The 19,343-nt window shown below is 42.1% G+C and overlaps 1 protein-coding gene across 6 annotated transcripts in view; it reads right to left on the bottom strand.

The window, feature by feature from the left end:
- The window catches only part of Lin9 (lin-9 DREAM MuvB core complex component), a 53,393-nt gene that overhangs the window by 22,536 nt on the left and 11,514 nt on the right, over positions 1–19,343 (bottom strand). For all 6 annotated transcript variants that reach the window (XM_085843448.1, XM_085843450.1, XM_085843463.1 and 3 more), the window contains 4 exons: positions 12,782–12,915; positions 10,192–10,317; positions 1,318–1,475; positions 19–152 (listed from right to left, as the gene is read on the bottom strand). In XM_085843448.1, coding sequence (XP_085699574.1) covers positions 19–152; positions 1,318–1,475; positions 10,192–10,317; positions 12,782–12,915 — 552 coding nt within the window. The remainder of the gene's footprint in view (positions 1–18; positions 153–1,317; positions 1,476–10,191; positions 10,318–12,781; positions 12,916–19,343) is intronic.

Raw genomic sequence — 19,343 nt, 5'->3', positions numbered from 1 at the left:
TAATAAAATATTACTCACAAGAACTTCATAGTCAGGAATGGTGTGAGTCCCAAGCCCTGTCCTATCAAAGGTGACTCTGTAAGTAGCATTAAGAGTGTCCACTGCGTCTATCTGACCAGTAAACAGGCCATCGTGAATGCCACGCAACCGCGCTGGAAAGAGAAACGGGGTTATGCTTAGGACACACAAACACTTGTCAGAGAAGGCCATCCTCAGCAGACAGCTTAAACCCTAAAATATAGGGTTACTGTCTACTAGTTTTAACCTGACTATGTACTTTGTTTTAGGGTTAGAGAATTAATAGTTTAAATGGAATCAAAACTGAAGTGATGATTCTTAACTTGACACATAATGAAATCATACAGCTACCAAGCCGACTAGAGAGAGAGAGAAGATTGCCATTTAGAGTATAAACTCCTAAAACACTAGCAAAAAACCTTTGGATATCATACTTTGAAAAAAAATATTATATGTAAGTACACTGTAGCTGTCTTCAGACACACCAGAAGAGGGCGTCAGATCCCATTACAGGTGGTTGTGAGCCACCATGTGGTTGCTGGGATTTGAACTCGGGACCTTTACAAGAGCAGTTGGTGCTCTTAACCACTGAACCATCTTGCCAGCCCAACATCACACTTTTAAGCAACATATTAGAAGTAGTTTATTTTCAGTTTTAAACAGGTCTTGTGTACATCCCAGGCTACAACACAGAGAAGGATAACCTTGACCTTCTGATCCTCCTGCCTACATTTGTATGTCACTATCTAACTCCAGTCTGAAGGGACAGCATATGTGAAAATCATAAGAACAGGAGCACTGAAGTTAAAATTCCCAGTAAGGTACATTTCTAGCCCTTTTCTATTTTGAGGCAAGGTCCTGCAATGTAGATAGGCCATGCTGGCCTTAATTTCCCATGGAGCTGGGATAATGGGCCTTTGCCACTTTGCCTGACTGCTTTAGTTCATACTGTAGTAGATATTGAATTAATATATATATATTTTAATGTACTTATTCTTATGTGTATGAGTGTTCGCCTACATGCATGCATGTGTGCTACATGCAGGCTTTGTGCCCTCATAGATTAGAAATGAGTATCAGATCCCCCTGGAACAGGTTGTGAGCCCCTGTGCAGGTGCTGGGAACCGACCCCAGAACCTCTGCAAAAGCTGCAAGTGCTCTGACCCTGAGCCATCGCTCAGGCCACTAATATGTCTTCCCTCGGCGACTGCTGCAGAGGCAGCTATGCTTCCTAAGCGCAGCATGGACGCCCCTGAGCTACAACTTGAAGGTCCTCACAACTAAGCTTGGTTTGCTTACCTGTAACTTTGGTTCCAATAACCAGGGGTAGAGGGATTTCATCGGGGAGATCTTTGAACTGTGAAACATCTGCAACTTTCCTTTGTTGTAAGAGCCTGATTTTCTGCCGCTTCTGTTTTAAGGCTGATCTCTCTTCCTCAAAAAATGCAGAAGAACATCTAGAATAAATTACAAATATCACATAAACTAAGGCAGGCCAGGCTAACATTACAGTACACACCTGTAATTCAAACACAAGGACTAGAAATACAGTAAGTTATGTTGGAAGTGTATGATCAGACACATTTGAGGGGTCAGAGTGCTGATTCAGCAGCTAAAGCACTCCCTGTGCAGGCAAGACTGGAGCTTGGACCCTGGGACCTATGTAAATGCTAGATGGCCAGGGAAGCCTGCCTTTGATTGTAGCCTAAAAAGACTGAGATGGGACACCTGCAGCAAACTAGGTGAGCTCTAAAGAATAAGGTACAGCTGGGTGTGGTGGTGAGTGCCTTTAACTCAGGCATGCTGAGGCAGCAGGATCTATGTGAGCTCAAAGCCAGCCTGGTTTACACTGAGTTCCAGAACAGCCAAAACTACTACTGTTGTTCGAGGCAGGGTCTCGAACAACAGTAACAAAGCAAGAATAAGGTCAGATGAGGAAGATGCCTCTTCATGCCTCCACATATGCACAGATACATGGAGAAAAGATGAGCCCAGCCGCCAAGCCTGGGTTTAATCCCTACGGCGCACAGGTAGAAGGAACAATCAACCCCTAAGATGTTCTCTGATCTCCACACCCATCCTCAAATAAGTGTAATAAAAAGACAAGACCTTTATCAACGCGTATTGTATCTAAGCCATACCCCACAGCACAATGAGGACCACAGTTCACCAGTTGTTCTTCACTTTGCTCCTGCTTTTATAACTCCACTGTTCAAGCAACCACTGAGCTAATTCATTTTATAGGCTCCTTTCTGCCCTCTGTCTACAATAAGTTGCAGATGTTTTTGACATTTTTTTTAATTTAGGGCCACAAAAAACTCATTTTTATGAAGTAAAATTTATTAAGATTTCCTTTTATCCCTCCTAGTTCTAAAACCTACTAGAATTTAACATTTTCAACTCAATATCATACATTAGATTCATTGTATGAACCTAAAACTATGTTCTACATGGCATCTAAAACTCATCTTTCCTAGGAGTTTCACTGCTTCATTTTTAAAAATTTAACACGTGTATTCATGTTTTGTCTAATGTGTGTATATATACTACGTGCAGGCCTGACGCCTATGGAGGGCAGAAGAGGACATTGATTCCCTGGCACTGGAGCTACAGGTGGACGTGGGCCAGCATGTAGGTGCTAGGAATGGAACTTGAGTCCTCTGTGAAAGCAGCAAGAACTCTTAATACTTGAGTCACCTCTCCAGCCCTACTGTTTTATTCTTAAAAATTTTAAAAACCTCCGATCCCTTTTTAATTTTTCTCTAGATTGTCGTTCGTAGTGCCAATCTCTATAATAAATCAATTCTCTATCTTCTCCATATAATTGGGAAGTATCGGCTAAATTCCTAGATAGATCTGTCTTTTTTCCTTCATTTATTTTTCCAACTATATGCCGTTGCCACACCATTTTAATTGTGGTTACTTAAAAATCTGTGTTCCTGTTCTTGTACTGTTACTTTTTATATATACATGCACCACGTGTGTGCCTGGTCCTCCAGAGGGCAGAAGGAGATATGAGTCCCTGAAAATGGAGTTACAGATGACTGTGAGCCACCATGTGGGTACTGGGAATCAAACTCAGGAACTCTGGCAGAGCAGCTGATGATTTTAACTGCTGAGCCACCTCTCCAACCCCCTGTACTGTTACTCTTGGTGACTATTTTAATACTTTAGCTGATACCTGATAAAAATTGCTCTTCATTTGTTTTTTCAGACTTTCTCTACTTGATTTCTCTCCTAGCAAATAAAAATTTAAGGGGAGGGGGATTGGAGAAGAGGAGTCAAGGTTATCACTGTCATTTCCTGCTGGCCTGGAACTCACTATATAACTCATGCTAGCCTTGAACTTAGAGGTACCAAGTCTTCCTTCTCCAGGTCACGTGGTCCCCATACGTGTTCACATGGACCACGTTTACTATGAAGTTCCTTCCTGACAGCTTTCCCTTCCCCTCCCTTTTTATACTCTAGCTAAATACAATTTCACCACTGACTCCTAAACATTTTTTACATTATTTATTTGAGTATGTGTACATGTACAGATGCAGCATTTTCACAGGTGTGCAAGTGACAATCAGAGCACAGCTTGTAGAGGTCTCTTTGCTCCTTCCACCATCTGGGTCCTTGGGGCTGAAGTCAGGATTGGCAGCAAAGTCCTAACCTGCTGTACTGGCTGGTGTTGTGTCAACTTGACACAGCTGGAGTTATCACAGAGAAAGGAGCTTCAGTTGGGGAAATGCCTCCATGAGATCCAGCTGTAAGGCATTTTCTCAATTAGTGATCAAGGGAGAAAGGCCCCTTGTGGGTGGGACCATCTCTGGGCTGGTAGTCTTGGTTTTATAAGAGAGCAGGCTGAGCAAGCCAGGGGAAGCAAGCCAGTAAAGAACATCCTTCCATGGCCTCTGCGTCAGCTCCTGCTTCCTGACCTACTTGAGTTCCAGTCCTGACTTCTTTGGTGATGAACAGCAGTATGGAAGTGTAAGCTGAATCAACCCTTTCCTCCCCAACTTGCTTCTTGGTCATGATGTTTGTGTAGGAATAGAAACCCTGACTAAGACACCTGCTGAGCCATCTTCCAGGCCTGCACCAACGGAGTTTTTTAAAGTGTGTGTGTATGTATGTGTATGTGTGTGTGTGTGTGTGTGTATATATACACACACATACACACTGTATATGTGTTGTGTCTAAGGAATCCAGAAGAGGCGGCATCACATCCTCTGGAAAGGGAATTATGGACTGCTGTAAGCTGCCATGTGTGCCCTGGGAACAAAATCTGGGTCTTTTTTAAGTGTTCTTCACCACTGAACCATCTCTCCAATCCTCAAATGACTTCTAAAGTTAGGGTATTTCTAAGTTTATTGTATTAATAATCTGTATTATAACTTGACTTCCTTAAGAAAAAAAAACAATTTTTTTTTGCAAAAGACTTCAAGCTATTGTCTATATGTATGAACTTCTTAAAGAATAAAACCATATGTTAAAGGGGGTGGGATGAGATAGTTCAGCAAGTAAAGTGGCTTGCCATCAGGCTGAGACTGAGCCCTAGGCTTTACATGTTGGAAGTAGATAACTGAAGCCAACTCCCATGTATTGTCACACAAAGTAAATAAATGTGAAAAATAAACACAAGACTTTATAACATCTTTAAATATTTTCCAGGACAATTAAAAATATTTTAGGGGGTTGACTAGGGAGTGTAGCTCAGTCAGTAGTTCCTGACCAGCATGCACAAATTCCTGGATTTGACTTGCAGCACTGAATAAAACTGGGTACAGCATCTCATACCTGTAATCCCAACACTTAGAAGGCAGAGGCAGGATGGTGAGATGTTCAAGATTAACCTCTTGTTATACATACCAGTTTGAGTATGAGGCCAGCCTGAGATACTTGAAATTGTGCCAGACAGACAGACAGACAGACAGAATGAGTTGGTTGGGAGGGAGATGGACAGAAAGGACATAGGTAATTAAAAACAATAGCACTGGGGCTAGAGAAATAAAATTAAAAAACATTGTACTGGCTATTTTTGTGTCAACTTGACACAGCTGGAGTTATCACAGAGAAAGGAGCTTCAGTTGAGGAAATGCCTCCATGAGATCCAACTGTAAGGCATTTTCTCAATTAGTGATCAAGGGGGAAAGGCCCCTTGTGGGTGGGACCATCCCTGGGCTGGTAGTCTTGGGTTCTATAAGAGAGTAGGCTGAGCAAGCCAGGGGAGGCAAGCCAGTAAAGAACATCCCTCCATGGCCTCTGCATCGGCTCCTGCTTTCTGACCTGCTTGAGTTCCAGTCCTGACTTCCTTTGGTGATGAACAGCAGTATGGAAGTGTAAGCCGAATAAACCCTTTCCTCCCCAACTTGCTTCTTGGTCATGATGTTTGTGCAGGAATAGAAACCCTGACTAAGGGCCGGGCGTGGTGGCGCACGCCTTTAATCCCAGCCCTTGGGAGGCAGAGGCAGGCGGATTTCTGAGTTCGAGGCCAGCCTGGTCTACAAAGTGAGTTCCAGGACAAGCCAGGGCTACACAGAGAAACCCTGTCTCGAAAAAGCCAAAAAAAAAAAAAAAAAAAAAGAAACCCTGACTAAGACAAATTGGTACCAGCAGAGTGGGGTATTCCTGTGACAACCTGACCATGTTTTGGGGAGGACTGTGGAAGGACTTTGGAACTTTGGGCTTGAAGATCCATTCATTGTTAAGAGCTCTGTCAGATGTTGTGTAGGAGCTTGGAAGATAATGCTAAGAACAGTGCAGAAGATGGAGGCCTGGTTTGTGAAATTTCAGGGGGAAAATTAAAGACTCTCTTCAGGGCCATTGCTGTTTTTATTGTGAAGATTTTGTAGTTCTGGTTAGCTGGGGCTGAAGAATCAGCTGTGATTAACAAGATACCAGAACTACTAAAGCAAAAACTTTGCATTACTGGGACTATTGATGCTGGTTAGCTGGAGCTAAGAAATTAGCGGTGATTAAGAAGAGACCAGCATCGTTGAGGTGACATCTTCTGGGGAGTGTTTTCTGAAAGCACAAAGAGGCTGTGTTCCAGAGATAGGCAAGGTTGTACTCCTTCTGCAGTGGGACTTGGTAATGTGTAAGGGTCACCCAGGTGGTACTGGTTTTGAAGGCATGAAGGGGTCATGCAGAGCAGCTCAGGCTTGGCACTGTGAGAGGCCATGGAAGGCCATTGGTGAAGGTGCAGCCTCAGTTGTAATTGAAGGCCCAGGACTGAAGGGGTCATGCAGCGTTTGGGAGATGCCAGTACCATGAGATGACCACCAAGAGCAGCAGCAGCAGTGGAGTACAGGCATCTGGAGCCCAGAGGACAACATGTGTGCTACAAAGGGCATGGCTGGAGAAGTGACCCAAGCCCTTGGAGGAGCCCAGAAGATCGTGAGTTGGATCCCAGACGTTGGACGGTTGGAGAATGATTTTTGCTTTGATTGTGACTGTGCCCTGATATTTTCCCTCTTGAAGGAAGAAACTGTTTTAGTGGAGCCCACAGTTAAGAGACTTTTAATTGTAAAAAGACTTTGGATTTTAAAAGAGATGGATATTTTAAAGAGATTGAAAATTTAAGAATATGTAAAGACTGTGGGACTTTTAAAGTTATTTAGATCTTGGGGATGAATAAGAATGTAAGGGTTGAGGCTTACTAGTGATGTGTTTGTGTGTCAAGTTGACAAGGGGTCAATTGTACTGGCTATTTTTGTGTCAACTTGACACAGCTGGAGTTATCACAGAGAAAGGAGCTTCAGTTGAGGAAATGCCTCCATGAGATCCAACTGTAAGGCATTTTCTCAATTAGTGATTGTGATGGTTTGTATATCCTTGGACCAGGGAGTGGCACCATCTGAAGGTGTGGCCTTGTTGGAATAGGTGTGTCACTGTGGGTGTGGGTATAAGATCCTCACCCTAGTTGCCTGGAAGTCAGTCTTCCACTAGCAGCCTTTGGATGAAGACATAGAACTCTTAGCTCTGCCTGTACCATGCCTGCCTGGATACTGCCATGCTCCCACCTTGATGATAATGGACTGAACCTCTGAACCTGTAAGCCAGCCCCAATTAAATGTTGTTTTTATAAGATTTGCCTTGGTCATGGTGTCTGATCACAGCAGTAAAACCCTAACTAAGACATAAGTTGGTACCAGGAGTGGGGTATTGCTGTGATAGGCCTGACCATGCTTTTATTTGAAATAATGTGGATTTTGGGACTTTGGATTTGGAAAGCAGTGGAATGCTTTAAATGGGTCATCCTAGTAGGAATATGGAAGACTTTGTTGCTGGGAGTGATTTGAACTGTGTTGACCTGGCCCAAGAGATTTCAAAGGAGAAGAATTTCAGAATGTGGCATAAAGACTGGTTTTGTGGTATTTTGGTGAAGAATGTGGCTACTTTTTGCCCTTGTCTGAAAAGTTTGCCTGAGGCTAAGGTGAAGAGACTTGGATTAATTGCATTGACAAAAGAAGTTTCAAAAAAGCCCAGCAGAGACTTTGTTCTCTGGTTAAGTCTTATGAAGAGAAGTTTGAACAAGCATAGCAAGCTTAGAAAGGAAAAATATAAAATATATGGTTTGAGTATTAAAGGAGTACCAGGAAGTGAAATGGAGCAAAATCTTGTGTTCTAGGAGATAAAGATTAAGGGAGTGGGACCTTGGGGCAAGATCCTACCCAGCTAAATTAAATCCAGGCATGGTGGTACACACCTTTAATCTCAGGAGACAGGCATGCTGATCTCTGCATTCAAGGTCAATCTACAGAGCAAGAACCAGGATAGCCAAGCTTAGGCAGTGAAGGATTTAGAAAACATAAAGCTGGTGATAATGTAATAGACAAGGGGATCATGTTCTAGTTCCTGTAAGCAGCAGAACTAGGCAGCTTCAGCCATGTGGCTCTGGCTCTAGAGTTAAGAATGGAAGGAACTACTGGGAAAATTGATGCTGGTTAGCTGGAGCTAAGGAATTAGCGGTGATTAAGAAGAGGCCAGCATCGTTGAGGTGAAATCTTCTGGAAATTGTTTGCTGGGAGCACAAAGAAGCTGTGTTCCAGAGATAGCCAAGGTTGCACCTCATGCTTCGGCTGGACTTGGTAATGTGTAAGAGTCACTCAGGTGGTACTGCTTGTGAAGGAATGAAGGGATCATGGAGAGAAGCTGAGGCTTAGCACTGTGAGAGGCCAGGGAAGGCCATTGGAGAAGGTGAAGCCTCAGCTGTAGTTGATGGCCCAGGACTGAAGGGGTCATGCAAAGGATTTGAGGCTTGGCACCCTGAAGAGAGCCTATGAGAGGCTATTGGTGAATCCTAGTTAGAGTGGAATACCCCAGTGTATTAGAGATGTCAGTACCATGGAGTGATCACCAAGAACTGCAGCCATAGTGGAGTGGATCAACCTGAGCTTAGAGTGCTACAGAGGGCAGAGCTGGAAAAGTGATGCCAGCCCTTTGGAGGAGTCCAAAAGATCAAGTGGAATCCCAGACACTGAAACAAGAAGCTGTAACATTGAAATTGCCTTGGAGACTCAAAGATGTTAAAGATGCCAGAGCCATGGGACACATGCTGAGGAAAGCTGCTAACAGGGAGTGGAACCAGCCCAGGAGAAAGCAGTTTGTTGCAGTCAACAAAGATGAAAAAGGAGTGGCTATCTGAAGACCGCTTTGACATCAGCCATGGAGATGCAGAGTTTGGAGTTTGCCCAGCTGGTTTCCTGCCTTGCTTTGGAGATTACAGTTAATTAAGTTGGATGAATCTCAGAAGAGACCTTGAACTTTGGACTTTTAACATTGTTGTGACTGCTATAGACTATGAGGACTTTGAAAGTTGGACTAAATGCATTTTGCATTATGCTATGTTTAAGTGTGGCCCCCATAGACTCATGTTTTTGAACAAGTCTATGGGGACCAGGGAGTGGAATGTGATGGTTTGTATATCCTTGGACCAGGGAGTGGCACCATCTGAAAGTGTGGCCTTGTTGGAATAGGTGTGACCTGGTTGGAATGGGTGTGTCACTGTGGGTGTGGGTATAAGATCCTCACCCTAGTTGCCTGGAAGTCAGTCTTCCACTAGCAGCCTTTGGATGAAGACATAGAACTCTTAGCTCTGCCTGTACCATGCCTGCCTGGATACTGCCATGCTCCCACCTTGATGATAATGGACTGAACCTCTGAACCTGTAAGCCAGCCCCAATTAAATGTTGTTTTTATAAGATTTGCCTTGGTCATGGTGTCTGATCACAGCAGTAAAACCCTAACTAAGACAGTGATCAAGGGGGAAAGGCCCCTTGTGGGTGGGACCATCCCTGGGCTGGTAGTCTTGGGTTCTATAAGAGAGTAGGCTGAGCAAGCCAGGGGAGGCAAGACAGTAAAGAACATCCCTCCATGGCCTCTGCATCGGCTCCTGCTTTCTGACCTGCTTGAGTTCCAGTCCTGACTTCCTTTGGTGATGAACAGCAGTATGGAAGTGTAAGCCGAATAAACCCTTTCCTCCCCAACTTGCTTCTTGGTCATGATGTTTGTGCAGGAATAGAAACCCTGACTAAGACAAACATTAAAATAATAAATCTTTAAAACAATGTTAGAAATCTATAATCTGAAAAAAATGAAATTGTGTATTTTAGTCTAACAACACAAAGCACCTACATTACAGTTAATTAAAATATAATCAATTATTCTGAAGTTATATTTTGATACTAGTCTTTGAAGATTTAAAAAGTCAAGTGAGGGGCTGGAGAGATGGCTCAGTGGTTAAGAGCACTGACTGCTTTTCCAGAGTTCCTGAGTTCAATTCCCAGCAACCACATGGTGGCTCACAACCATCTGTAATGGGATCTGATGCCCTCTTCTGGTGTATCTGAAGACAGCTACAGTGTACTCATATACATAAAAGAAATAATTATTAAAAAAATAATAATAATAATAAAAAAGTCAAGGTGAATAGCATGTGGTAGAGGATATCTTCAATCCTAGCATTTGGGAGGCAGAGGCTGGTGGATCTCTGTATGTTCAAGGCAAGCCTAGTCTGTATAGTGAGTTCCAGGCAAGCCAGGGATACACAGGGAGAATAGTCTTAAAGCACACACACACACACACACACACACACACACCAATATCACTAATCAAGGCAGTAATGATACCATCAACTACCTGTTAACTTCAAACCAAACCAAACCAAACCAAACAAACCAAACTTACCTTCGAGGTTTTCCCATCAGTCTCCTGATTTTTCCCCATTCTACTCTTGTTAATTTTCTGGTTTTCAAATTAGGAAAGGATTCCTTTAGGCATACACAAAAGTCATTATCTCCTTCAAAAAGTGGCCTGAAAACAGAATGGTTTTATGATTTTATTAATACTTAATGTATTACTTTCCTAAATAAAGTAAAGTACACTTCCAAAGCTGGGCATAGTGGTGTGTGCCTTAGTTCCAACCTTTAGGAAGAAGAGGAAGCAAAGCTAACTATCCAAGGCCAGCTTCGACTACATTCCTATTTGTAGCCACATAGTAACAAAGCAAGTTAGAGATGAACCTGGATTACAAGAAACACTGTCCCAAAAAACAAAAACAAATTACACATTCTAATTTTTCACATCTTACTAATCACAATGTGTCAAACTTTCTCTTCTAAAACATAATCATACCTTGGTGAAATTCAAAGGGCTGAAAAAAGATACTTGGTATATGAAATACTTAAAATGCTAAATTACTGAAATCAGTCTAGGTTGGAGGTTCCAGGAGACTGAATTTTGCTCAAATCTCCACCTGGGACTATCCTCTGGCTCTGGCATCACATCTGACAATATTAGCTACAAAGTATCTTTGTCCCAAAGGAAAAGCCATCACCAAGGAGTCCTCTCCTCTTTGGGATTAACCAAGTTTTAGAACCCTGGAGAACTCTATAGAGGGTTGGTGACTCCCAAAATGATTCAATCACACTAAGACACTATGAAAATTCTCTTAAGACCATTAAAATTTTTTACTCATGAGTTTGAGGAATGAAAAGTCCAGTTTTAACAATGATACATAAAGTGACTGTCCATGAACTTCACAAACTTCTGAGCAAGCAACTGTTTATGGAGGACAGAAGGGAAGCACAGAAAAATAAACAACTAAGCAGTCGCCAATAACTAGCAGAGGAGCTAGATTCGAATCAGCGATGTTCTTCAGCCAATCTCTATGGGCCATTCAAAATTCCTGTAGTGTCTAAATACAGCTGTAATGAAAAGATGACTCTCTTAAAAATAATGTGTCTATTTCTCTACATTTATAAAACAAATCTCACTTCCTGAGAGTAACTGTGCTTTGATTTAGGGTGTCTTCATTCTATAGCAGTTGCTAGTGATAATATAGAAACTATGCTTTCATTTAAAACTTTTCAGAATGTGTAACTTCTTACAGGGGCAGGAAAAGGAGAGAGGAAACTGTAACAGAAATAGGAATTAATTAAACTGGAATAAGAAATAGAAAAATAAACTCTTGATTTGGTATGGTGGCATATACCTGTGTAGTCAGCTACTTGGGGGACTAGACAAGAGATCAGTTGAAGCCATGATGGGAGGCAGAGGCAGGCAGATCTCCAGCCTGATCTACAGAGCTAGTTTCAGGCCAATCAGAGCTATTAAAAAAATAAAAATGAATAAATGAATAAATAAATAATGAAAAGGATCATTTGTACTGTTCTTGCACAGGGCCTGGGTTCAGCTCCCAGTCATGCAGCAGCTCATAACTGCCTATAACTCCAGTTCCAGGGGATCCTACAGCCTGGCTTCTATGGGCACCTACACACATGTGGCATACATAAAGTCATGCAGATAAGCATACATATATGTAATAAATAAAAATAAATCTTTAAAAAAAAAAAAGAGCCAGGAGACCTAGGGTAGAAAAAAGTCAATGTCTCCTGATGCTATGCTGCTATATTCATAAACTGGTGCCTAGCCCAATCATCAGAGAGACTTCCTCCAGCAGCTGATGGGAGCAGCTATGGAAACCTACAGCTAAACATGAGGTGGACCGATAGCCCAAGTTGGAGATCTCCATCAGGTCCCTCCCTTTGGAGCTTGGAGAACCCTGTGGAAGAGGGGGAGGAAGAACTGTGGAAACCAGAAGGGTGGAGAACACTAGAAGAATGCTGCCCACACAATCATGCAAGCAGGGCTCAGAGGGGCTTACAGAGACTTAACCGACAATCATGGAGGCTCCATGGTCTGTGCTAGGTCATCTACATTTGTTAGAGTTGTTAGCTTAAGATTTCTTTAAGCCGGGCGTGGTGGCGCACGCCTTTAATCCCAGCACTCGGGAGGCAGAGGCAGGCGGATTTCTGAGTTCAAGGCCAGCCTAGTCTACAAAGTGAGTTCCAGGACAGCCAGGGCTAAACCGAGAAACCCTGTCTCGAAAAACCAAAAAAAAAAAAAAAAGATTTCTTTAATAGTGGGAGTGGGGGGTACCTCTAACTCTTTTGCCTGCTCCTGAAACCCTTTTCTTCCTACTGGGGTTCCCTCGACCAGCCTTGCTATGAGGGTACGGGCCTAGTTTTATTGCAACTTGTTATGCTATGCTTGGCTGATATCCCTGGGAGGCCTGCTCTTTTCTGAAGGGAAATGGAGAAGAGTGGGGACTGAGAGGAGAGGAGGGAAGGGACACTGTGACTAGAATGAATTAAATGAGGGAAGAATAAAAATTTAAAAAGAGAGATTTACAGAAGAGGTGACAGCTCTTAACATTTGAAAAAGTTAATTTTCATTTGGAGCCATACTAATGATACATCCAAGCACTGATACCTACTTGTCTATGTTTGAGTAGAACCACTCATATATGCACCACTTATGTGCTTTGGGAAGCTTGAGTAGGTTCCGTAATCGAAAACCAATCTTCTGTGATGCTTTCTTATCTGGTGTTGACATCGTTGCTGTAAATTTCTATATTAAAAAAATTGAAATATAGCATTAGATAAAAATGAACAATTACGCTGGGTGGTGGTGACGCATGCCTTTAATCCCAGCACTTGGGAGGCAGAGGCAGGCAGATTTCTGAGTTCTAGGCCAGCCTGGTCTACAAAGTGAGTTCTAGGACAGCCAGGGTTATACAGAGAAACTCTGTCTCAAAAAAAAAAAAAAAAAAAAAAAAACCAATAAAAAGAACAATTACAATACTGAATGCATTTATAAAAAGATAGGGCATATTTAAGTACCTAAAAAGATTCAGTCATAGTCAACATGGAATTTGTTATCAAACAAACCTCCCGATTAACAACGTTAAAATCTCAGTCTTGCAATGTGGCTCAATGATGAGATAAGTTCATAGGTCATCACATGGTAGAAAGAGAGTGCTGACTCTCACAAGTTGTACACACACACATGCACATACACACACATGCACATACACACACATGCACACACACGAGCTAATACACTAATACAACATACTAAATTTATTTTTTTTAAAAAGCTAAAGTCTCAAGTTTTATACTCTAAACAGGAAGGGAAATACTTGCCTCCACTCTGAACTATAATATAATTTTAGTTTATATATACAGGGAAAAAAAGACCCAAGTGATTTCCAGACTTTGGGGGTCACAAAAAACAGTAAGGACTTTACGTGTTTGGGGTACAGTTCAGTGTTGGAGTGCCTGTCTGGGTTTTATTCCTACCAACAAACCAAACAACAAAAATCATCAAAACACTCTTGAAAAGATCAAGAGAACATACATGCACATGCAAGCACACAGCAGACCATATACAGTCAATATAAAATAACAAAGTCGTCAAAGTAGAAACAGAGCACTTTACTGTATAGCAGTACTAGACAGTGTCTGCCTGCAATCCCAGCACCTGGGCAGAGGCAGGAGGACTGCTCAAGTTCAATGCCAGCATGGTCTACGCAGGCAGGAGAGGGAAGTGGAGAGGGCTCAAGCACTGCAAGACAGTTTTTTTTTTAAAAAGTCAATGCAACACAGTAGAATTCATGGCAGGAATGACAGGATGACTCAATTGGGAAGCTCGTGATGTAACTCATAATTATTAATAAAGCAAAGCAAGAAAGTCATATGATTGCTTCCACTGATCATTCTGAGGGTGCATGAGTCAAGGTCAGACTGCACAACATAGTGAAGGTATGACACAGTGAAGATCCCCGTCTATCAGAAGAATAAAACAAAACCCTACTGGGCAGTGGTGGCGCACAACTTTAATCCCAGCACTTGGGAGGCAGAGGCAGGTGGATTTCTGAGTTCGAGGCCAGCCTGGTCTACAGAGTGAGTTCCAGAACAGCCAGGGCTACACACAAAACCCCACAACCCTTAACACAATAGAAAAAGATGACAAAATGACTCGTAGGGGAAAAACACCAAGAATTAAACAACAGAGCTAACAGGGCACTTAGAATAACTTCAAAGGCTTTGCATGTGTATCGGAGCACCCATGCGCGCACGAGTGGGAGCCAGAGGCAAGTGTCAGGCTCTTCCTTGAGTGCTCTCCACTTTTAGAGGCAGGGTCTCATTGAGCCCAGACCCCAGACTGGCTAACTGGCTGGCCAGGCACACACTGCCATACCCAGGCTTTCATGTAGGTGCCAGGGACACTCAAATTCAGGGACTCATGCTTACATGACAAGCACTCCACTAAGCCATTTCCCCACAGCCCCACACCCCCACCATTTGAGTCTTCAATTTAAAGTCTGTTATTAGAAAAGGGCCAGCAAGGTGGCTTCTAATGACAATTTGGGAATTTTGGTTTCTTTAAAACAAACGAACGAACGAAAACAGAAATACTATGTTTCATTTCAATCCCGGGCATGGCTACAGGGCTGCTTCAGACTGTCCATGGTGGCTGTCTATAATTTGCCTCATGCTCTGGTGGGGGCAGATTTTGCCAGCAGCAGATAATTTCTGTAATTTTGTGGCATTTGAAATTTTGGGGACTTTTCAAAGGGTATATAAATGCTAGGGCCCTAAGAGGCAGGGTGGGTTGTTGGTGGGTTGTTGATTGTTGTTGGAGAAGAGTGGAAGAAAGAAGAACCTTTAGAATAACCAATGTCAGCTACAATGGCCCACTGGGTAAAGAAACCTCTTGCTAAGCCTCACAACCTGCGTTCAATCCCTAGGACCCACACGGTGGAAGAAAAGAACCAAGTCATTCAAGTTGTTCTCTGATCGCCACACAGTCAGTATGGCAGGCGCACACGCAGGCCTGTGCATGCACATGCACGCACGCACGCACGCACGCACACACACACACACACACACACAAGATAGATAGGTAGATAGAGAGGGCGTGGGGATAGATAACTCTGGCTGTCCTGGAACTCACTATGTAGACCAGGCTGGCCTCCAACTCCAGAGGTCTGCCTACCTCTGCCTCCCAAGTCCTGGGATTAAAGGCATGAGCTGCTACACCTGGCAAGTTTTGTTTTTCCTCATAAAAATACCACAAACATACAAATTTATAAAAAGGAAAAGAAAACTACAAAATAAATTATCTATTCCTATAAGCACATAAAGTTCTGTTTTTGAGCTGTTTCTGAGACAGGACCTTGCTATGTGGGCCTGGGTAGCCTACAACTTGTGTATAGATCAGGCTGGCCTTAATCTCATTACAGTCCTCCTGCCTATATCTTTCCAAGTCATTGGGTAGCAGGCATGAAATGTATAAATGCGTTAGTTTTCTTAACTTTTAAAGTTAGCTTATTTGCTTATCATGTGTGGGAAAGGAAATGTATAGAATTCAGAAGTCAACTTAAGGGATTTGGTTCACCATGCCAGGCGACCCTAAGGATTGAACTCAGGGAGTCAGACCTGGTAGCATGTGCCTTACCTGCTTAGCAATCTCATTGGCTCCATCATGTAAAGTTTTAAAAGTCTATTTACAAAGATAATCAAACTAAGCACAGGGTCTCCCTAACCAGGTGAGAAAAGGAGCATAGTGAATTAGGGTCAAAGTAGATTTTTCATCCTTTTGGTTTTTTTCCATTATAAACTTGTGTGTGAATGCACCTAACCCTTGAGAAACTTGAGGCCCCAGGGAATGGGGAGGTCTGGCAGGGTATAGGGGTGTGGAGACATTCTCTTGAAGACAGGGGAGAAGGAATGGGATCAGGAACTATTAGAGGGCAGAATGGGAAGGGGTAACGATTGGACCGTTAAAAGAAAAAAAAATATTTATAATAAAACAAAACGTGTGTGTGTGTGTGTGTGTGCACATGAGAAAGAGAGAAGAGACAGATAGAGAGTCTCAATATATAACTATGGCTAACCAAATGCTAAATAGATGAGGCTCGTCTTGAACCCACAGAGATCTACTTGCCTTTCTTCCCCAAGTGCTAAAATTAAATTCATGCCACTGCACTGCTCTAATTCTTTATTTTAGAAAGCGCGTGTATCTACAGACTAGCTGCAGAGACAGCAGGGAACGTCCAGCCGCTCACCCAGCTTTCCCCATGAGACCCTGTAAGGTCACTGTCAGAATCACTACAGTGCCAGTGCTTGGTTTGGAATTCACTTGTGTTTTTCACTCATGTCCTTTTCTGTTCTAGAATTTAAGATAAAACACTGTAGCTAGAAAGTTAACTTTTTTGTTTTTTAAGAGAGAGAGAGAAGATAACCTCTATAGCCCTAAGTAGCTGTGAACCTGTGGCAATTTTCCTACTTCACCCTCCCAAGTATTGGGATGGCACCACGCTAACCTTAGAAAATTAATTTTTTAACGGAAAACTAAAAATATTCTAGAGGCTATTTATCTGTACTGTGCACATGTGTATGATGTTTATGTCAGTGTGGACATGTGTGCTACATGTTTGGAGGTCAGAGGACAGTTTTCAGTAGTCAGTTCTCTCCTTCCAATGTGAGAGCCCAGGAGCTGAACTCAGCTCACCAGGCTTGTATGGCAGGTACATTTATCTGCTGAGCCATCTCACTGGCCTAAAAATACTCTAATCATAAAAACTGCTGTTTCTTTCTGTTTTGTTTTTCCAGTGAGGCTTTCTGTGTAGTCATGTCTGTCCTGGAACTTGAGCTATAGACCAGGGTGGCCTTGAACTCAGAGATCTGATTGCCTCTACCTCCAGAGTGCTAGGATTAAAAGTGTGAGCCACCATACCCAGCTAGAGCTGTCACTTTCTATAGAGTTAGCTATACATATTTTTAAATAGACCAATGGGTCTCTGTCTATGTATAATGTATATCTGATACTATAAAGCACACCTGATTATTGAAAGTATATCAAGATCTTTGATTGTGATATATTCAGACTGTTAGTGGAAATAAATTATTATAAATCTTACATACAGATTAAATAGAATGTTCCAAATTTTTTTTTTTTTTTTGGTTTTTCGAGACAGGGTTTCTCTGTGTAGCCCTGGCTGTCCTGGCACTCACTTTGTAGACCAGGCTGTCCTCGAACTCAGAAATCCGCCTGCCTCTGCCTCCCGAGTGCTGGGATTAAAGGTGTGCGCCACCATGCCCGGCTTGTTCCAAATTTTAAATGTAAATACTTTTGTTACATCAGTTATTCTTCTAAGGGTTTATTCCAAAATCAGGAGAAATGTTCTAAACAAAAATGTTCTAGCTTTGTAATGATGAACATATAACTATGCACATATTGCAAACCACTAATATATACACTTTGCTTTATGTCCTTATACTGCTCGGGATCCAACCTCGGGCCTTAGGCCGACTATGCAAGAGCCCTAAAACTAAGCTATGCCCCTAGCACTTTAAAATGTAGACTTTTATTATGTAAATTGCATACTATGTGGATTATGCATCAATAAAACTGATTTATTTAAGTAACAATTTTTTTTTTAAAGAAAGCAAGACACTAGACACAGGCTGCCTACCATTTAAGTATTAGCCTTCATCTACTAACTCTGTGACCTGGAGTAAGGTAATTTAACTTCTCTATATCTGTTCCTTCACCTGCCAAATGGGAGTAATATAACAGTAATCTATTTCATAAAGACTGTTGAAAATTCAATCAAAGTAATACACATGAAATACCTAGGACAGCACCGGATACGTAGGGAACAGTCAATAAATGTTAGAACTTTCATAATTTGCCAGCTGTGCATTGTGGTCTTTAAGTAAACACACAGACAAGCTGGGCTTGGTGACAGAAGGACTTGCCCAGATATACAATATCCTGGGTTCAGTTCTCAGCACCAGAAAACAAAGGCAAAAACCTGCCCATCAACACCAATAATGAAGTCCAGACAGACTGAAATGAGGATTCAGAGGCTATGACTACATGGGGAAAGGAATAAGCCCCATCACATAAACGACACTGATAAACTCGGGCTGTTCTGGGACTGCACTGATGGCTCAGCAGTTGAGAGCACTTGTTGTTCTTCTAAAGGACCCAAGTTCAATTCCCAGCACCCACATGGCAGTTCACAGCTGTCTGTAACTCCAGTTCTAGGGGGATCCAGACATATATGCAGGCAAAATACCCATGCACATAAAATAATAAAACCAAAAAACTAGAGCTGTTACAACTAAGGAAGAGAAACTTGGGCATAAGAATTGTCCACCTATCTGAGGATGTTGTCTTTTGTCTGTCCTGTGTTCTTTGTTCTAACTGCTCAGAAATAGAGACCATAATCAGTCCTAGGAGATGTGCCTGGAAAGCAGGCATGGTGAGAGTTGGGTCAGGATGGCTCTAGTCATAAAGACCAAACTTGTTATATTTGCAACTCATTCAGACTATTATAGCAATACAGCCTAACAAAGCCTAACAACTCATATTTAACTAGCGTTTAAAATCCATTTGACATTGTGTCCAACACACTGCATTTTACTTTCAGTGAAATTGGGGTTTACTGTGCTTCTCAGGTACTTGTGTACATTAGTTCTTGATGCTTTAAAAGTTCAGGGTGCACGTTGTTCATTCTATGGAACATGGTATTTTATCATTATAATCATCATAAGAAAGCTGTCATGGTGGTGCACACCTATAATCCCAGTACTTGGGAATTTGAAGCAAGGAAGATTGAGTCCGAGGCCAGCCTGGACTAAATGCTGTTCTGAGCCAACCAAACTCTGACCAAATCGCTGGTCTCAATACTCAGGAGATTTTTGATAGGGTAGACTGCAGATCATACCTTCACTTGATAAATAAACCACTTCAACTTTAATTCATTGTATTGAAAAATCTCATACAATGCTTTAGGAAAAACAATAAACGGATAATAAAAAGTTATATCAAGTTATAAAGTTGGTCTGAAAAAAATTACATAATTATTAAAGGTCATATTTTCTTATCTAACTTTCATTCCTTTATTACACGCCCACCGTGACTTTAAATTTTTAAGTTACATTTGTTTACTTTCTGTGTGTGTGTGGGGGGGGGGTGCTAGA

The sequence above is a fragment of the Mus caroli genome, unplaced genomic scaffold (assembly GCF_978045245.1).
Source record: "Mus caroli unplaced genomic scaffold, Mus_caroli_1 scaffold_1, whole genome shotgun sequence".
Lineage (NCBI taxonomy): Eukaryota > Metazoa > Chordata > Mammalia > Rodentia > Muridae > Mus > Mus caroli.
This window is presented reverse-complemented; position numbering and strand designations above follow the sequence as displayed.